Source organism: Conger conger, chromosome 16, assembly GCF_963514075.1.
Source record: "Conger conger chromosome 16, fConCon1.1, whole genome shotgun sequence".
Lineage (NCBI taxonomy): Eukaryota > Metazoa > Chordata > Actinopteri > Anguilliformes > Congridae > Conger > Conger conger.
In genome coordinates, this window is record NC_083775.1 from 1,660,525 (window position 1) to 1,680,524 (window position 20,000).

General features: G+C 49.8%; 1 protein-coding gene across 2 annotated transcripts in view; it reads right to left on the minus strand.

Moving 5' to 3' along the window:
* The window catches only part of sgsm3 (small G protein signaling modulator 3), a 22,229-nt gene extending 19,062 nt beyond the window's left edge, over positions 1–3,167 (minus strand). For both annotated transcript variants that reach the window (XM_061223948.1, XM_061223949.1), the window contains exons 1-4: positions 3,096–3,167; positions 2,882–2,967; positions 1,953–2,016; positions 886–1,097 (exon numbers count right to left, since the gene is read on the minus strand). In XM_061223948.1, coding sequence (XP_061079932.1) covers positions 886–1,097; positions 1,953–2,016; positions 2,882–2,967; positions 3,096–3,102 — 369 coding nt within the window. In that variant the 5' untranslated portion in view covers positions 3,103–3,167. The remainder of the gene's footprint in view (positions 1–885; positions 1,098–1,952; positions 2,017–2,881; positions 2,968–3,095) is intronic.
* Positions 3,168–20,000: the final 16,833 nt, after the last annotated feature.

Sequence of the window (20,000 nt, forward strand, 5' to 3'; positions counted from 1 at the left end):
GGGGAGAGGGGGAGAGAGGGAGAGGGGGAGAGGGAGTGGTCGGGGAGGGGGGGATGTAGGGAGAGATGGAAAAGACAGAGTAAACTGTTATACTTCCCGCAGCTTCCATAACGATAACCCAGGACCCTCCATTATCTGCCTGTAACATTCTCAACATTTAGCTGCTCTGACGTTCAGACTGGAGGCTTCCTGCGTCCATGGACTACTCCTGCACGTGAAATGAACCCGTTCACAGACACACATCTGCAGGAGGGAGACGGTACCGACCTAAACCCCGTTACACCGCACTGATTAAAGGTCCCACACGCAGCCCTTCTGCCACACAGACCACAGCACAAACACACACTGCGTGAGCGGCTGTGGACAGAAGCGTCAGCTCAGTAGCAGAGTAAAGTAGAGTAAAGTAGAGTTGAGCAGAGTAAAGTAGAGTAAAGTAGAGTTGAGCAGAGTAAAGTTGAGTAAAGTAGAGTTGAGCAGAGTAAAGTAGAGTAAAGTAGAGTTGAGCAGAGTAAAGTTGAGTAAAGTAGAGTTGAGCAGAGTAAAGTAGAGTAAAGTAGAGTTGAGCAGAGTAAAGTAGAGTTGAGCAGAGTAAAGTAGAGTAAAGTAGAGTTGAGCAGAGTAAAGTAGAGTTGAGCAGAGTAAAGTAGAGTAAAGTAGAGTTGAGCAGAGTAAAGTAGAGTTGAGCAGAGTAAAGTAGAGTAAAGTAGAGTTGAGCTGAGTAAAGTAGAGTAAAGTTGAGTAAAGTTGAGTTGAGCAGAGTAAAGTAGAGTAAAGTAGAGTTGAGCAGAGTAAAGTAGAGTAAAGTAGAGTTGAGCAGAGTAAAGTAGAGTAAAGTAGAGTTGAGCAGAGTAAAGTAAAGTTGAGTAGAGTTGAGTAAAAGCCCACCTGCGGCCTCATGCTGTGTGGGATCCCGGCCAGCACCAGAGCCCGGAGCCGGTCCGATCGGGCCAGGCTGGGGGAGATGAGGTCCCAGGTCAGGTCCCCCACCGTGTGGTTGTGTGTGAACTCCAGGTGCGCCTGCCAGCGCAGCCTCTGCTGGGGGTCCTCCCGCTGGGGGGCGCCCTCCCGCACGCCCCCCTCCTGGAGCTCCACGCCGTCTGCAACGGCAGCACACAGCGCTGAGGGCGTGGCAGGGGGGACGGGGGGGGGGGGCAGGGGGGGCGGGGCAGTTTCTCCAGAGGGCCCCGTTTCCCGAGGCCTCTGAGTTTGTTTAAAGCCGCATCACGTGTGATTAACTCCTTAAACCCTGAGGCGATTGACATTTCTCTCAATCTTTTACGGATTAAACGGGTTCAATAATCTCAGAGATGAAATATTTGCCTACAGCTCGTTCACATTTACAGCTGCAAACACTTCACCTGAGCTACAGAGTGACCCCTCAAACACGCCCACGGCACTGGCTCACAGGGAGTCACGCCATCGCACACGCGTGTGCGGCTGAGGCACGCACACACACGCGCACGCACACGCACACGCACACGCACACGCACACAAGATCTGAAAAGCAGTCTCCTTTGTTCGGTCATAAACTGTTCCCTGATCTTGACTTGGACTCGATCAAACGTGCAACCAAACAGTCAGCTGCCGTGCTCCACTCAGCACTGGGGTTCAGAGGTGCTCCTTTGGGACATTTTGGGCAGTTTGGCGCGGAGGCAAGACTGTCCATGATCCTTAGCACCCGCCATCGTCAATTTCCACCAATTGGATTTTCAGACATTTCACTTATTATTATTATTATTATTATTATTATTATTATTATTCTTTTTTTAAAACATTTTAAATATCTCCTCCTCGGCTGTTGAGCGGGTCTCTGTGAAATTTGGCATGAGTCATCTTCAGAGTACGACGGACAAAAGTTATTCAACGGTTCGTCGCTAAAAGCGTTTGGTCTCGTCCGAACCGCACCGCACACAAGATGTAAATTCACAGCGCAGTCACAGACGTTCGCCCACCTTCGCTGTCCATCCGGAAGCCGAACTCATCGTACTGGGGTTCCGGCTCGTCAGGAGAGTCCTTCTGCAGCAGAAACACACCCAACCGACCAATGAGGAGTCAGAGCCAGCACACGACAACCCAGCAGGGCAACATTCTGATCTGCAACTTACAGACCCGTGCAAAGTTATCGGTCGGTTGCGTTTCTCACTCCCACATACGCAAGTTCAGAAACCCCCAAACTGCACTTGTGAAGGAAAAAAAAACCCTCACACTCGCATTCATTAGCATGCTAAAGTTTATGATGAAATTATTGACAAACTCTCACATTATGCCCTGTGATTTCTGTGAATTAGCACAGGTCATAGTCTCTCAGCGAGAAAGTATGCAGCCTTCAGGTAGAAACTGTAACCTGCTGTACAGGCTGATTGACAGGATTACAGTATTTATACGGCACTTGCTTCTAGGAAGCGCTGTTTTATGGATTTTCTTTTGCTGATGATCTCACATCAACACCAGAAGCCACAGAAACATCGGAGACCAGGGAGTGCCTGTGGAGCAGCCTGAGGCAGGATGGGCGTTCTCTCAGGAACTAAAGACACGGCGTACCATCCGCTTTAACGAGGCGTCACATGACCTGCGGCTGCCACCTCATGTGACCTGCGGCCGCCACGTCATGTGACACGCTCCTCCAAGAGCCCTGAAGGACTTTGGGACAGGAATGAAGTACCAGGCACTTAGTAAGCGGCTCAGTACCATGGGAGAGGATAACACAGGGCAGAATGCGGCTTGTAGCCTAGAGGCTAAGGCACATGACTGGGACCTGGAGGGTTGGTGGCTCAATCCCCAGAGCAGCCAAAATAACATCCGCACAGCCGTGGGGCCCTTGAGCAAGTCCCTTAATGCCACATGGGTGGGTGGGTGGGTGGGAGGGAGGCAGGGGGGGTACCTGGTAGTATTTGGCCAGCAGGTCCTGGGGCCACATGCTGGGGGTTAGAGCTGAGAAGGGCCCCCCAGGGGTGGGAGTGTAGCTTCCTGTAACACAGAGAGGGAGGGGGGGGGGGGGTGAGGGGGAGAAGCATCCGGAACACTGAGGGTGAACGAGGCACAGCGGAGCGGATCGGAGCGGATCGGAGCGGTACAGAGCGGATCGGAGCGCTCACCTGACATGGTGCGGGAAGGACCGGAGCGATGCCACGCAGGGAATCACACGTGTCCGGAACGCTGACCCGGGGGGGGGGGCGAGGAGGGAGGGAGGGACGGGGAGGGGGGGGGTCAGGCCACAATCACCGAGTCTGGACAAACAAAACAACATCACACAAGTCAGTGACAACAATTAAGAACAACGTGTTTAATGGACCTTGGTCATAGCAACAAGCTGGAAACTAGGTTAGGAGTTAAAACCCCGCCGTAAACCTGAATCTGCTTTCCCGTCTGTGGCACCCTGGAGCGTGGCGGCCGAGGTACCTGAACCCGGAAGGTTGCTGGTTCAGGCCCCTGGTGTAGCCACAAGTGCCCTTGTACAAGGCGCTTTGCCCCCACATTGCTCCAGAGGGGATTGTCCCCTGCTTAGTCTAATTGACTGTAAGCCTCTTTGGAAACATCAGCTTAATAACTGTAATGTACAGTTATTTAGCTTATTTGCGCCCCCCCCCTCCCCCCGGTCTGTATTAGCATAAGAACTTAACATAAGCATGGAATTTTATTTTCGTCCAGTTCCCTGAGTTTAACTCCTCAGTGGAGATGAATGCAGGCCCCATCCTGTACATCACACATCAACACCACGGACACGAGCTTCTGCCGCCAAACTTCTCATGATTCCTTTGAAGAATGTGAAAGCATGTGACCCGTCGGTTCAAAAAGAAGAAGAAGCCTCGTGCATGTCCGTCACAGGGCGGAGGGTCCCCGTGTTGGTCCTGGAGGATGATGTTCAGGGCGGCCGCTGACGGCCTGTCAGAGACCTCAGCCTCAAACTGCAGCCTGCAGAGCCTGAGACTCACACTGACAACAATCTCCCAATCCCTGTCGGCCTCTCATCCCAAAGGTCGTTTGACATATACATACCAAAAAAAGACTGAACTACACAGATTCTATTTAAATAACTGAGAAAACATTCATCATTCATACTCATGACCATAGAAGGCACATCTTACATTCACACTCATGACCATAGAAGGCACATCTTACATTCATACTCATGACCATAGAAGGCACATCTTACATTCATACTCATGACCATAGAAGGCACATCTTGCATTCATACTCATGACCATAGAAGGCACATCTTGCATTCATACTCATGACCATAGAAGGCACATCTTACATTCATACTCATGACCATAGAAGGCACATCTTGCATTCATACTCATGACCATAGAAGGCACATCTTGCATTCATACTCATGACCATAGAAGGCACATCTTGCATTCATACTCATGACCATAGAAGGCACATCTTACATTCACACTCATGACCATAGAAGGCACATCTTGCATTCATACTCATGACCATAGAAGGCACATCTTGCATTCATACTCATGACCATAGAAGGCACATCTTACATTCATACTCATGACCATAGAAGGCACATCTTGCATTCATACTCATGACCATAGAAGGCACATCTTAGATTCATACTCATGACCATAGAAGGCAGATCTTACATTCATACTCATGACCATAGAAGGCACATCTTACATTCATACTCATGACCATAGATGGCACATCTTACATTCATACTCATGTCCATAAAAGGCACGAAAGAATACCGTTTGTCACCACAGTCAGTTGTGAAGCAGTTTGAACAGATAAAATGGTAAATGGTTGGCATTTATATAGCGCCTTTATCCAAAGCACTGTACAATTGATGCTTCTCATTCACCCGTTCACACACACCAACGGCGATTGGCTGCCATGCAAGGTGCCGACCAGCTCGTCAGGAGCATTTGGGGGTTAGGTGTCTTGCTCAGGGACACTTCGACACCGCCCTGGTGGGGGATCGAACCGGCAACCCTCTGACTGCCAGACGACTGCGCTTACTGCCTGAGCCATGTCGCCCCATGCCACGCTTCGCAAAGGGCAGGGGGGTCCCTGGTATCCACACCTAATGATCGCCCGGGTGGGTGCTACGTCTCGCTGGTGGTTGAGGCGAGCTTCCCCTCATCACAGTAAAGTGCTTTGAGTGTGAGAAGAGCACTATAAACATAATGATCAGTCTATAACAGCAAAGTCCCTGCCCAACGCTAAAACGTTAAGGACCTTCGGAAAATATGTGCCGGTTCCAATAGATTAACCACTACTGTGAGGCCCAAAGTCTGCTCTTTATAATATAATATCATACAAAGATTTTTAGTTTCTGGACGTTTTTTGGTTTAATTTCTTCAGAGCTGATGAAGTGCACTGTACTCGTTGCAGCCAACACTGCGGTGACCTGAAGCACCGTCTGGAGAGAGGAGTTTAATCAGCACCCTTTCGCACTCTGGGAGCTATCTACAGGATGAAAACTCATCAATTACAGACCAGCACTTAGTAATGCAGCTCTCCTCTCTGTGACAGGGCCAGACCACTCACTGGAGAATACAAGTGGACTTACTGTCTGTGTGTGTGTGTGTGTGTGTGTGTGTGTGTGTGTGTGTGTGTGTGTGTGTGTGTCAGTGTGTGAGAAGCGGGCACACAGAGCGCTGGCACTCAATGCTCGACAGGTTACTGAGGTGTGGAGATAATGTGCCATATCCACACCACTCACACTGCGGGTAGAAAGGAGTCTGAGAGTACTCAGTGTGACGTATATTCAGGACTCGATGCTGTGCTTAAGTCATTACCGCTGAGCGATTCGGCCCGGTACGCAACAGCAGCGTCGCAAAGCAAATAAGAAAACCCCAGCTGCTAGGTGGCTATGGCTACTATCTTTTAAACCAGACTCAGATTGTTAAACTTCTCTGTTCTGTGTGCACCTGTCCTCAGGTATGTTGGTGAGCGGTCAATCCCAGGCCAGACAGAAGAAAAAAAACTATCCTGACACGACCACGGCACCCTATTGGGATTTGGGTCACATCCTGGCAGTGTGTGGAGCCGCTTCTAAATCAACCGTCTTCCCTCCACAGACACGGCGATAAACCCAGACCGGGTGAACCAGCGTGACTCAGACAAACACCCCTATTAATCATACTTCTTCTGGGATGAAGCAGCGCTTTCATCCGAAACTAGGTCTGAATGTACACAATCCCCCACAGAAAAACATCGTCTGCCAGAACAGCAGAGACGCGGCGTGCTGTTCCAGGAGATTTTAAGACTGTTCTCCCGGGCCTTATAAGGTGACTTTCACCGGTACGCGCCTTCCGATAAAAAGATTCGCCAGGCACCTTCATTAGTCACCGCCAATCAATCGCTCCGCGACGGGTGTCTGTGCAAACAACGGAGGGGAATTTAAAATGTCGGGAGAAACGGCTCTCATTAGCTCCGCATCTCAAAATAGCGCTCCAGTGTTCTATTTACATTGCGCGCCATGTCACCGTGGTAACGTAAACACGCAACGGGAGGAAAAAAAAAGAAAAGACGTTCGTCTTCGTGCCAGCTCCCGCTCTCAGCGGTTTGACAGGGATATTCGGGCCTCTGTCAGACATCGCTGCCTGCTATTTGGGCGCTGTCGCCTGGCAGCTAAAATAATTACAGCTAAAAGCCGAACAAAAGCGGCACGCAGGTAATTAGCACCAGCTTCCGCCCTCCGTGTCAAGGACGAATCAATCCTGGATTCGGAAGGAGCGTCGGAGGCAAAAACACGTGGGAGTGGAATGTCACAAATAATCACCATGCAAATTATCTGAGAGGAAGAATGTATTTCACGCAAACAGGCAGGCCTGCTCCGTAAATTATTTTTAAACGCTCGCTATGAATCTTTACAAGCCATCGCCTTGTCACAAAACAAAGCCCGCCATTTGCTCAGCTTACCGCCTGGTTGGACCTTGCCCCGTTGAACTTGGACATCTCCCTACTGTATGTTTTTACAGAACAAATCCCTTCCCAGCAAACAGATTAAGGTGGGGGCTCTCAACCAGAAGGTGGTCATCTTTCAGGAGATGAAAGAGCTTAGGAAGTCCCCTCCTTGAGAAAACAGGGAAAGGTAAACTTTAGAGTCTCGGGCAGGCAGGCGTGTCAGCAAATCTTTACCCAGTGCCCGGTCCACACCCTCTCAGGGCACAGCTCAGTGATACACAGATACAGAGACATGGCTCGACAGCAGGCTAACCAAAGTACACTGTTTGGGACACCTATTGATTGGCCTTCGTATCCGTTTTCTCCTCATTTCTCCGCCTCATAATGACCTCCTTTGACGGTCATTGGCACAACTCTGGTCCTCATACTGACAAAGGCCGATAACACACTCCTAAGGCCTTGAATCAAGACTCGATACTGAAAGCTTTCTTCTACCTGCAGGAAGGACGCGATTTAATATTGACTATTCAGAAGCAGCAGAGAAGCAAACTGTCCAATTACTTTTGGTCCCTAAAATGGGGGGGGAGGGGGACCTTCAGACAAAAAAAATATTGGGAGTGTCAAGGTAGAGAAATGGCTCATTACCCAGAAACCAATGCAAACTCTCAGGTGCACTGTCGAGCGTGTGAATCACTGCGAGGGCAAGTCCTTACCCTTATCAGGGTCTCAAGCGCTTGCCCTTGCCCACAGCTTCTGCTGTTATTCTGCACCGATAGCCACTGATTTCAGGGTGAAAACACTAATGAACAAGGAGAGCCTGTGGCTCCTCCTTATCTGCACAACACAGGCCCAGTACACCCACTTTGTCCTGCGAACTGAAAATACTTATTTTGTGTCGTGTAGCCGCGTGTGTATGATGTTTAGGCTGGTGAGCCGATCGCAGGCGACACACGCCGCGCTGTCCGGCCGGTGGGATCGCGGGCGAACCGCTCTCCAGTCCCTCAGACGCCACGGCGGGCTCAGCACCGCAGGAGCGGGGGGGGGGGGGGGGGGGGGGGCAGGTGGGGCGACGGGCCCCGGGGACACGCTGACAGACGGGCGGTTAAATACGCGCCCTGACGGACAGCTCATCAGGAGCCAGACGCCTCAGCATCAGCACTGAGCCCCAGAGCCCCAGAGCCCCAGAGCCCCAGAGCCCCAGAGCCCCAGAACCCCAGAGCCCCAGAGACCCAGAGCCCCAGAGCCCCAGAGCCCCAGAACCCCAGAGCCCCAGAACCCCAGAGACCCAGAACCCCAGAGCCCCAGAGCCCAGAGCCCCAGAACCCCAGAGACACTGAGCCCCAGAGCCCCAGAGCCTGACTGACACACAGAGAGACACTGAGCCCCAGAGCCTGACTGACACACAGAGAGACACTGAGCCCCAGAGCCTGACTGACACACAGAGAGACACTGAGCCCCAGAGCCTGACTGACACACAGAGAGACACTGAGCCCCAGAGCCTGACTGACACACAGAGAGACACTGAGCCCCAGAGCCTGACTGACACACAGAGAGACACTGAGCCCCAGAGCCCCAGAGCCCCAGAGCCCCAGAACCCCAGAGCCCCAGAACCTCAGAGCCCCAGAGCCCAGAGCCCCAGAACCCCAGAGACACTGAGCCCCAGAGCCCCAGAGCCTGACTGACACACAGAGAGACACTGAGCCCCAGAGCCCCAGAGCCTGACTGACACACAGAGAGACACTGAGCCCCAGAGCCTGACTGACACACAGAGAGACACTGAGCCCCAGAGCCCCAGAGCCCCAGAGCCCCAGAACCTGACTGACAGACTGACACACAGAGAGACACTGAGCCCCAGAACCTGACTGACACACAGAGAGACACTGAGACCCAGAGCCTGACTGACAGACTGACACACACAGAGACACTGAGCCCCACAGGTACCAATCAGCCTGTCTCTCACATCGCTAATGCTGCTGTGCCGTCAGTCAGGCCTGCTGAGTGATCCACACCCTCCCCACCTCCCCCACCCACCGTCTCTCTCTCACTCGCCTTCTCTCACTTTCACCCCATCATTCTCTCTCCCTTCTCTCTCCCTCCTTCTCCACTCCCTCTCCTTCATCTCTCCCTCTCTCCGTCCCTCCCCTCACCTCACCCTATCCCTCCATCTTCTCTCCTCTTTCCCTCTCCCTGCACACGTCATCCCACTCAACAGAAACAGAGAGCCTTCTCAGCCTTCCCAATGCCGGGGGGGCGGGTGGGGGGAGGGGGGGGGGGCAGCACAGCCATCTCTCAGCCTCAGAGAGTTTGGGGGGGGCCCAGCCTACAGTCAATCGCTAAAGATATGCTCACTGCTAATAATGAACAATATCAGAGCACATCATTGTGGTTCGGCAGATATCATCGCAGCCAGAGATGTAAAGCCGGCTGTAGAGGAGACGTTCCACGCTCGTAAGTACACAGCGGCTGAGACTCCCGTAAGTTACACTGTATATGACGATGCACGGCAGAAGGGCGAGGCGCTAGGCTACACCTGGGGTTCTGCACTGCCTCATAACAGCACAGCAGAATGACCAGAGCTGATTATTCAGCCCAGCCAGGCTCACGCTGGCCTGGCCCAGGACAGAGTCACCGCCCTGCGCTCACTGGAGCTGCCCTCCCACTCCCCACACCACCCCGCTGGACTCCCGCTTCTGAGCACAAAGAAAGCTTTATGAAAACCAGAGACGGCACTATCAGCTTACAGGAAAATATCAGACCGCTAACCAGCAAGGAAATATGGTCAAGACTAAAGCCACAGCCGACAATTAACATGACAGGGATATGGTCACACTAATACTGACCATTTGTGTGATTCACTTTTTAAAAAAAATTTTAAATTACATTTTTTAAAATGTTTTTGGTCATGTTGCTAGGCTAATGCTACCACGTTTACACAGGCCCTGTCGATCTGCCTGTAACGGGATTCCATCTGGCGACGGGGCAGAAAACACAACATTCGTCTCCAAATCCCGTGCAGGATATTCAATCAAAGCACAGACTCCGACAACGTGCTTCACCCCGCGTACGGAGAGCAACGAAGGAACTTCTGTTTAACAACAAGGCCTGCGAATGCTGATAAACAGCATTTATCAGCCTACGCTGGTCTCATGTTCAACCGCTAATGAACGACGAGAAACTCCGGCTAATTACCAGAATCTAAATGCCCTCCCTTCCACAACAGTCGTGTAAACATCGCTGACGGAATCTGACACTGGTCCAGCTTTTAGTCAGCAACAGAACACGACCATTGTGCGTTTAACGCACAAGATAACAGACCCTCAGTGCTCAGGGAAAGAACACAGAGGACAAACCATTCCACAACCAGTTACTAAGTGATAGTGTTCAACCCCGACGACAAATATCTTCTATGCAAAATAACAATGTTAAAATTGGTCTGTCTACCAAATTACAGAGATCAAAACACTGCCAAAGTTTGTTCTAACACATTTGACCAGCATGTTTTACACAAATCAGAGAAGCCGCATTGCAAAGATGTGGCTTTATTTCCAACTGGCTGCTGTTGTTTATTGGACCCACAGTTTCAAATAGGACTACTTACATCTGGTGAAAGGGGGAGATTTAGGCTACATTTCCACATTTTTCTGTCTTAAACTTTAAATTCAGCCAAAATGTAGGAAATGTATTTTTCCCTCTACAGATGACAGCCCAAATACCCACAGCAGGGTCCCACAGGACAGACCGTGCTGAAAACAATCCAACGATTCAGACAAATTACTCTTGACAATGCAGAGTGTTACTCCACTCCTGTTAAATACGGCCATCAGCATTCACACTCTCGCCTATGTATCAATATCTCTGCGCTTTCAATATCACCCATCTGTCCAAGTGCTCGTCCTGTCAATCACGCTACTCAGCACATCAGTGCAACGATGCCTCCAACCTTTTAAACCTGACGAGGAAGGGGAGAGCATGCAGAAATGTCCATGCGTCTGTCTCTGCTACCTGCTCCAGGTCCCTGCAGAGTCTCTGTCTATTCAACCCACTCCAGTTCACTGCAGAGTCACTGCCTATTCAACCCACTCCAGTTCATTGCAGAGTCTCTGCCTATTCAACCTGCCCCAGTTCACTGCAGAGTCTCTGCCTATTCAACCCACTCCAGTTCACTGCAGAGTCACTGCCTATTCAACCCACTCCAGTTCATTGCAGAGTCTCTGCCTATTCAACCCACTCCAGTTCACTGCAGAGTCACTGCCTATTCAACCCACTCCAGTTCACTGCAGAGTCTCTGCCTATTCAACCCACTCCAGTTCATTGCAGAGTCTCTGCCTATTCAACCCGCTCCAGTTCACTGTAGAGTCTCTGCCTATTCAACCCACTCCAGTTCATTGCAGAGTCTCTGCCTATTCAACCCGCTCCAGTTCACTGCAGAGTCTCTGTCTATTCAGTGTCTCTGAAAGTCACAAGACAGCATAGAACTGCCTGGCGGATTTGAATGGCAAATTGGAAAACCAGTTCTGCTGAGCGTGACAGAATTTTAAAAAGGTAAAATTTACAAGTTGAGAATGAATCTCGCTGGGGGACACGGGATTGGATTACGACCAAGAAAGGCATACACAGTTCCCTCTAGATTAAACTACAGCAAATGTGGTCATTCGTCTCGTTTAATGGAAACAGTGAGAATGGCTGACTCTGAGCCCTGAGCAGTGATGTCAGTGACCCCCTCCCCCCCGCAGCCAACCCCGCCCCCCCCCCGGCCCAACCTGCTGCTTCAGCACGTTCCCCTGGCAGAGCCCGCCATTTTACCCACGAGCCCAAAACAAACCGCACGCCACCGACCTCTGATTGGTCAACACAGATTTTAGGCGCCTTTAGGAAACAAAGGCAGGAAAGCGGTCTGGAGAAGAACGTGAGGATTTGGCAGGAAAATGACAGAGGAGAGGAAGAAGACAAGTGTAAAGGATGTGAAGTCAGATCACACGGAAGGCCATGTTTGTGGAGGACACTGTGGTTACATCGAGGGCCATCTCTGCCCTGAATTCTCAGTTCTGGGTAACTGCACCTGAGTTTAACACACTTTTGGATCGCCACAGATTCTAATGAGATTTGGCGTGCTGCTGTGGGTTCATAAGAAACTCCTTGTCGCGGGCTGTTAATCTAGAAGATTTGGGGTAATAAAGTTAGCACTAATTTGCGTGACTTGCCCGATCTCCATTACTGCAAGTCGTGGAGAAATGGTTCTTGTATCACTGTATTGGTCTTCATCAGCTCTATTTCGTACATATAATGTTCACTCCAAAATGAAAGACAACAGAGTTATGAGTATCATCTTGGGAAGACATTTTTCTTTTATTTTAACAGTTAGGTTATAATGTCAACACCATCTCCAGAAAATGTGGATATCGGAGTGATTGCTGAGATATGATTACTTCTCAGAAATAGCATGAGACATCTTGCAGATTAATAATCTGAGTTCAGTGAAATTTTGGTTCCTGGGGTTTCTTATGAGACCAGATTGTATTAAAATCCGTGATCATTACATTACATTACATTATTGGCATTTGGCAGACGCTCTTATCCAGCGTGACGTACAGTTGATTAGATTAAGCAGGAGACGATCCTCCGCTGGAGCAATGCAGGGTTAAGGGCCTTGCTCAAGGGCCCAACGGCTGTGCAGATCTAATTGTGGCTACACCGGGATTAGAACCACCGACCTGGCGTGTCCCAGTCATTTACCATAACCACTACGCTACAGGCCGCCCACATGATGCGGTCCAAAAGTGTGTGGAGTGCACATGGAATTACCCTTCTGTCCTTGTCTGTGGTATTCCCCTTACCTACTTCCCCAATTCACAATTTCCTTCAGAAAACATCCTTCATCCATCTAAAGCAATTGTTTCACTTTAAATTTGCAGACCAGTAGGAACCACGACATAGTGTCTCAGCAACCTTCATTTCAAAGGGCAAGTCAATGCTCATGAGTATGAATTATAATAATTGAAACACCAAACACTAACGTAGCCTGTTAAGTGTACTTGAGTCATATTTCTTACTGTGCTGAACACTTGCTGCACGTCCGCCCGCGTCAGTGTGAGCCATTCCTCTTAACTGCTTCCTAAATTCCCCAGGACCATAAAACACATTTTTTAATCTGTCAAATCAGGCAATCGTTTCATTCAAGAAAAAACATGAGTATGAATTATGAATTGAAACACTGTACAGTGTACACCAATTTACCCCGTAAAATGACATCCAAGTCAGGACTAAAAAATGAGCACTAATTTCAACACTAAATGCCAATGTGCAGAAAGACCCTGGGTGAGAACAAGAGCCAAGGTGAATTAATTTAGCGAAATATTTCCAGAATTATTACATAAATGAATTAAGCTACAATCTCACTGTGAGGCCCATACTCTTAACACAGACAGGATGTAGTGGACACACCCCTACTGCCCCCGTACTACACCCCTACTGCACCTGTACTACACCGTACTACACCTGTCCTACACCGTACTACACACGTGCTACACCCATCCTACACACGTGCTACACCATACTACACCATACTACACACGTGCTACACCCATCCTACACCATACTACACACGTGCTACACCATACTACACCATACTACACACGTGCTACACCCGTACTACACCATATTACACCCGTACTACACCCTCACTCCTTTTAGAAGAAAAGCCAGGGAGCAGAAATGAGGACTGCTGGACTTCAGTTCGTTCTCAAATTCAATAAAATCAATAAATTCAATCTCTCAGAAAGACTGCTTTCCCCACTCTGACGCAGAGCAGGAGGGTGCGGGAGAGGGAAGCCCGGCTGCTGTGTCTCACTGCCTGACTGCCGTTTTCTTTCCACGCTGTTGTCCAGAGAGAGCAAACGCCACTTTGTTTTGCATAAGCAAACAGTTCCAGTTAAGGCCGGGCGGGGGGGGGGGGGGGGGGGGGGGGGGGGGGGGGGGGGGGGAGGATTGTGTGTGACGTCTGAACACTGACCGACAAGTGACGATGTGGAAACGCTTGGTTTTGAGGACAAATGAAAATGGTGAAAAATGGCCCCCACTGAGACACTACCCGGAACAATTCACAGGAAGTTAAGAGCTGTGCCAAGCCCAAAGCTCGCTTCATAGCACCCAGTCACAGTCAGACAGGCCAAGTATATGGGCCAGGCCCGCATCCAATCACAGAACATGGAAGGGAGGGTTTTGTTCAAGGGCCCGACACTTGGGGGTTTGAATGAGCAGCAGGGTTCATCTGAGAACAGGGGGTGTGGTGGGGTTAGGCCACTTGCAAATGGTAACGTGGAAATACTTGTTCCCAACTCGTCAAAATGGCTTTAACAACCACAAACGAAAAAAAACAAAACATGAATTGCTTGTTTGACCATATCCTCATTCTAACATTTCTCAAATCTCCCTCACACATATACAAACATACTAGGCCACAAATCATGGGCTCATTTCAGAACTGTCGTAATATTCAGGCTTTCAGTAATCCAAAATCTACATAGTATAATTTATTTCAATTACGAATTTTTTCGTTAGTGAAATATGGCTTTCCTGTATAATTTATATCTTGAGTGCCGATCAAACAATATCCAACCTCTTTCTTCCGTATTATGCGTAGCAGACGGGTATGAAATGAATTACACTATGACAGACGATTGCATTACTTTTACCATTTTCTGTCAGATTTACCTCTCTCTGGTTGCTGCTGCAAATCCCTCAACTATTCAACTTTCAGGATAATACCACCCTTTGAATGATTACGCCATGTTTATGGTGAAAATAGTATAATTATTTACCATTCTATCTTTTCTCAAAACGTGATTTTGGACGATATTACAGGACTGTGAACCATTTTTCTTAGTGCATAGTCATCCTATCATCATGAAACTGGAAGACCAAAGACGCGTTTTCGGTGAAACGTAACCTTAATATTTAGATAATATTTAGAATCATCTTGCGTATCCTGGATAGTCCTGGTTTCCGTGAACCTAGCCCGGTTTAAAAACATATGGTAAACGGAGCCGCCAAGCGATGTCCGTGTACCATATGTCCAGAATACCGGGATATGTGCCCGACAGGTGCCGCTACACCTGCGCAGCTAACGAAGTAACATTCGGTTTTTTTTTTTTTAGAGACGATTGTGTTGACAGATGACGGTGCTGTTGCGCAGTCACCCGTGTCAATGACCAATCACTAATACAGGATGCTGAGGGGTCGCGATATCTAAAGACCAAGTTAAACTTTGGCTGGCTAACGTTAGCTACGCTTTCTACGCTAGCTAACGTCAACTACCTAACGTTTGGTGACGAACGAAACGTTGGCTAGCATTCCAAACTACCGCGTAACCCCAATCATTCTTGAGGATTTTCACATTTACAGCTAACGTCACAACGCCAGCATGCTACACAAACATGTATTTATGCCTAGACTAGCTATTTTTCCCCGCTAGCTGGCCTTTTAACGTGGCATATGCTACCAAGCTAGCACACTACCTTTTTTCAAATGACAATGTATCAATGATACAAAACAATACCTGCAAAAGCCCAATTAATGCTGACACACAAATCAACAGTTGTTGGCTAACTACCCACCTGGTAAATTACGTTATAGCTAAGGTAACGTTTGCTAGCTATATAGCGAGCTAAAAGGGTAAAAACAGCAAGTAATTACACATAATATTAGCAGGATAGCCGGCATGATAGCAATACCTTACGATGTTGTTAGGCCAAGCTCTGCAACGTTGCAGTCGGTGCTTTTAAAAATCCCAGTTCTCAAAAAACAAACCACGAAGAACACAGAAAAGACAGGCAGGGTTGCCTAACTGTATATTATCATAAGCGATATACAGCCTCTGGTTTGCTCCCGTTCTGTTTTGCGTCACACACCTGCTGGGGATGTGCTGTTTATGTTGTATCCCTGCGCTGTTCTCAATGGGACTTTTCCATGTTTCCCTTTTCCAGTGCGGAAGCAGTTCCGGCTCCCGGAACCGACTGCCTTTTTACCACGTACTCTAAAGTAGAACGTCTGTATCTTTCCGCCGAACGCATACCCAGTCACGCCGCGTTTCGTGAGTGTATTTTTCAGAAGACTAGAAGTTGAAGTACTGTAAATGTTACCTTGCCTCCTTCATAAATCGCAAATGTATAATGTTTATCTTCCTTTAAATTGTTTTTGTTAAAAAGTTGCTTTAAAGAAGTTGTGTGGAAGACACCAGTCAGATTTCTTTTGATGGTAAATTGTGTTTTTGATGTCTACCTCGACATGAAAATGTCCACCATGGATTTGGGAGGACGGGAGAGGCGCACGCCAGATGCCGGTTCTCTGCATAGACTGCCGGGGCAGTGCAGTCGTACTTGTGCTTGTGAACGCCCTGCTGATTGCCACCTCTCTGTGTGTGTCTCTCTCTCGATACGTGCTCTCTCGTAAAGTCTCTCTCTTTCTTTCGCTCTCTCTCCCTCTTGCATACATAGGCAACACAAGGTGGCTGGTTAAAAAAAAACAACAACATATATTAAGGAGAGGTAGAAGAGAGGGGGAGGAAGAGGGAGGGAGAGGAGGGGAGGGAGAGAAGGAGGGGAGGGGGAGATGGTGACTCAGACAGGAGGTGGCATGGCCAGATGATGTACCAGGCAATCTAGCATTTAGAACACAGATAATCTGGGGGGGGGACGGGACGGGGGGGACCATGTTTAAAAAGGGATGTGCTTCCAACACACATCAACCGATATGGATGTAAATACCCTGAAATTAAAGATGACCGTCTGCACCTTTCAAATTCAGTGTGCTGGAGTACAGAACCAAAAGAAAAGAAATCGGACTGCCCTGTTTGAGTCAGGAAAGGAACAGTAAGTCTCTGGAGCAGTGGTGAATGTGGATAGTTAATTCATACCCATTTGTTTGCCATGAGCGTTATCCCTCATTTTATCAGTGAAAACCGTGTTACACGATTGCTCGCTGTCTTTGTGTAAGAGGTCAAAGGCGTCTCGACACATCCCAGGTTGTGGTGTCAAACAGCATTTGGGTGTTATGAAGTGTCGACAGAACAGAGGAGCGTATTAAGAGGATAAAAACAGACACACAGACACAGACAGACGGGCAGACACACAGACAGACAGACAGACGGGCAGACAGACACACAGACAGACAGACAGACAGACAGGCAGAGAGACACACAGACAGACAGACAGACAGGCAGACAGACACACAGACAGACAGACAGACGGGCAGACAGACACACAGACACACAGACACACAGACAGACGGGCAGACAGACACACAGACACACAGACAGACAGACAGACGGGCAGACAGACGGGCAGGGGAGGTGGACATCCCGCTGCAGCTTGAGAGGAGTGAAGTCAATGCTCCCGTCCTCTAAAGTCACAGCATCACACCCACACCTCGAGAAGATCTAAGCCCACACGCATATCTTTTGTGTTTTTGAGCTTTTAATATCGTCCTGCAGCTTTCGATTTTTGTGCCATACTGATCCAAGTAAAACAATTGCATTTCTGGGAGAAGTATAGTACGCATTTCCCCACATGACATAACGTTTGTGTTGAGTTTTTGTGGGATTACTAAAACCAAGAAGAGAACACTGATGCGTGTGGACCTCTAACATTCCAATTCCTTATTTTTCTCCTCTTTTTTTCTTTTCTCCTTTTCTTGCTCCTAATCGAAGCGATTGGAATGAGTCCATGGTTTTCCGGTTTATAGCAGTTGCTACATTGGCCAGCAGATGTCGCTATTGTGCATAGAAGAGCAAGCTGCTGTGCGTCCACATCAGATGATATCACAACAATTTAGGTATCGCCTCAGAAGGCAAACCTCTCTCACTTTAAATCCATAGTTTAAGACCTGTCTGGTACTATGTGCAGAGAGAGTGGGAGACTGAGACAGAGAGAGCGTGCATGCGTGCTTGCATGTATGTGTGAGTGTAAGTGCGTGAGTGTGTGTGTGCTTGTATGCGTGCACATGTGAGTGTAAGTGTGTGTGTATGTGTGTGCTTGTACGCATGCACGTGTGAGTGTGAGTGTGTGTGTGTGTGAGTGCGTGTGAGTGAGGCGGTCTGTAGCGTAGTGGTTAAGGTGCATGACTGGGACACGCATGGTTGGGGGTTCGATCACTAGTGTAGCCACAATAAGATTCGCACAGCCGCTGGGCCCTTGAGCAGGGGAGGATTGCTCCAGGGGAGGATTGTCTCCTGCTTAGTCTAATCAACTGTACGTCGCTCCGGATAAGAGCGTCTGCCAAATGCCATTAATGTAATGTAATGAGTGTGTGTGTGCTTCTACGCGTGCGCGTGTGAGTGTGAGTGTGTCACTGCAGGAGAGAAAGACAGAAAGACAGATTCACGAGGTGAGGCACACCTCTGAGGGTCTGGTCCCAGTTTGACATCAGCACTAGTTTCAGCAGGATCAGCAGCAGCAGCGCACAGGAAGTGGGGACTGAAAAGGGCGTGACACAGGGGGTGAGTGGCAGGGGGGTGATAGAGAGGCAGGGGGTGAGAGAGTGGCAGGGGGTGAGAGAGGGGCAGGGGGGTGAGTGCCAGGGGGGTGAGAGAGAGGCAGGGGGTGATAGAGAGGCAGGGGGTGATAGAGAGGCAGGGGGTGAGAGAGTGGCAGGGGGTGATAGACAGGCACGGGGTGAGAGAGGGGCAGGGGGTGATAGAGAGGCAGGGGGTGAGTGGCAGGGGGGTGAGTGGCAGAGGGTGATAGAGAGGCAGGGGGGTGAGAGGCAGAGGGTGATAGAGAGGCAGGGGGGTGAGAGGCAGAGGGTGATAGAGGGGCAGGGGGTGAGAGAGAGAGGCAGGGGGTGAGAGGCAGAGGGTGATAGAGGGGCAGGGGGTGAGAGAGAGAGGCAGGGGGTGAGAGAGAGGCAGGGGGTGAGAGAGGGGCAGGGGGGTGAGTGCCAGGGGGGTGAGAGAGAGGCAGGGGGTGATAGACAGGCACGGGGTGAGAGAGGGGCAGGGGGTGATAGAGAGGCAGGGGGTGAGTGGCAGGGGGGTGAGTGGCAGAGGGTGATAGAGAGGCAGGGGGGTGAGAGGCAGAGGGTGATAGAGAGGCAGGGGGGTGAGAGGCAGAGGGTGATAGAGGGGCAGGGGGTGAGAGAGAGAGGCAGGGGGTGAGAGAGAGGCAGGGGGTGAGAGGCAGAGGGTGATAGAGGGGCAGGGGGTGAGAGAGAGAGGCAGGGGGTGAGAGAGAGGCAGGGGGTGAGAGAGGGGCAGGGGGGTGAGTGCCAGGGGGGTGAGAGAGAGGCAGGGGGTGAGAGAGAGGCAGGGGGGTGAGTGCCAGGGGGGTGAGAGAGAGGCAGGGGGTGAGAGAGAGGCAGGGGGTGATAGAGAGGCAGGGGGTGAGAGAGAGGCAGGGGGTGAGAGAGTGGCAGGGGGTGATAGAGAGGCAGGGGGTGAGAGAGAGGCAGGGGGTGATAGAGAGGAAGGGGGTGAGAGAGTGGCAGGGGGTGATAGAGAGGCAGGGGGTGATAGAGAGGCAGGGGGTGATAGAGGGGCAGGGGGTGAGAGAGAGGTAGGGGGGTGAGAGAGAGGTAGGGGGGTGAGAGAGAGGTAGGGGGTGAGAGGCAGGGGGTGAGAGTTCACAGCAGCCAGATCATGAGGGTCCATGTGGAGGTCAGGGCTGAGCGCTGTCAGTCTGGACGGGAGGTGAAAGACACAGAGCAGACACATGGAGCACACAGTACTGTAGCTGATGTAGTCGTGCTGCAGCGAGTGGGAGAAATGAGTATCTCCTCCCCTCACAGAGTCACTCGAGGACGCAGGAGACGGAGGAATGTTTTTTTAATTGCCGTGTTATGATGCTGATGATGATCTAGATAAAATGAGAATTTCAGTTATTAACAATAACAGCTATTTTGATAGGGCACCGCTGGATGAGGAAAGGAGGGAGCCTTGAAAAGATGAGAAATATGAATATCAATATTTAATGTCTGGATGCTCGGCGTGCAGTCCTGTTTCTTTCCTTTTTAACCTCAGGATATCATTTACAAAGGACTTTGTCATGGTCCTATTAATAAATGATGGACATTTATAATTCACATATAAATGATTTATACATATCTGAGGGGAACTTTGTATCACTTATTTATAACATAGATTTAGC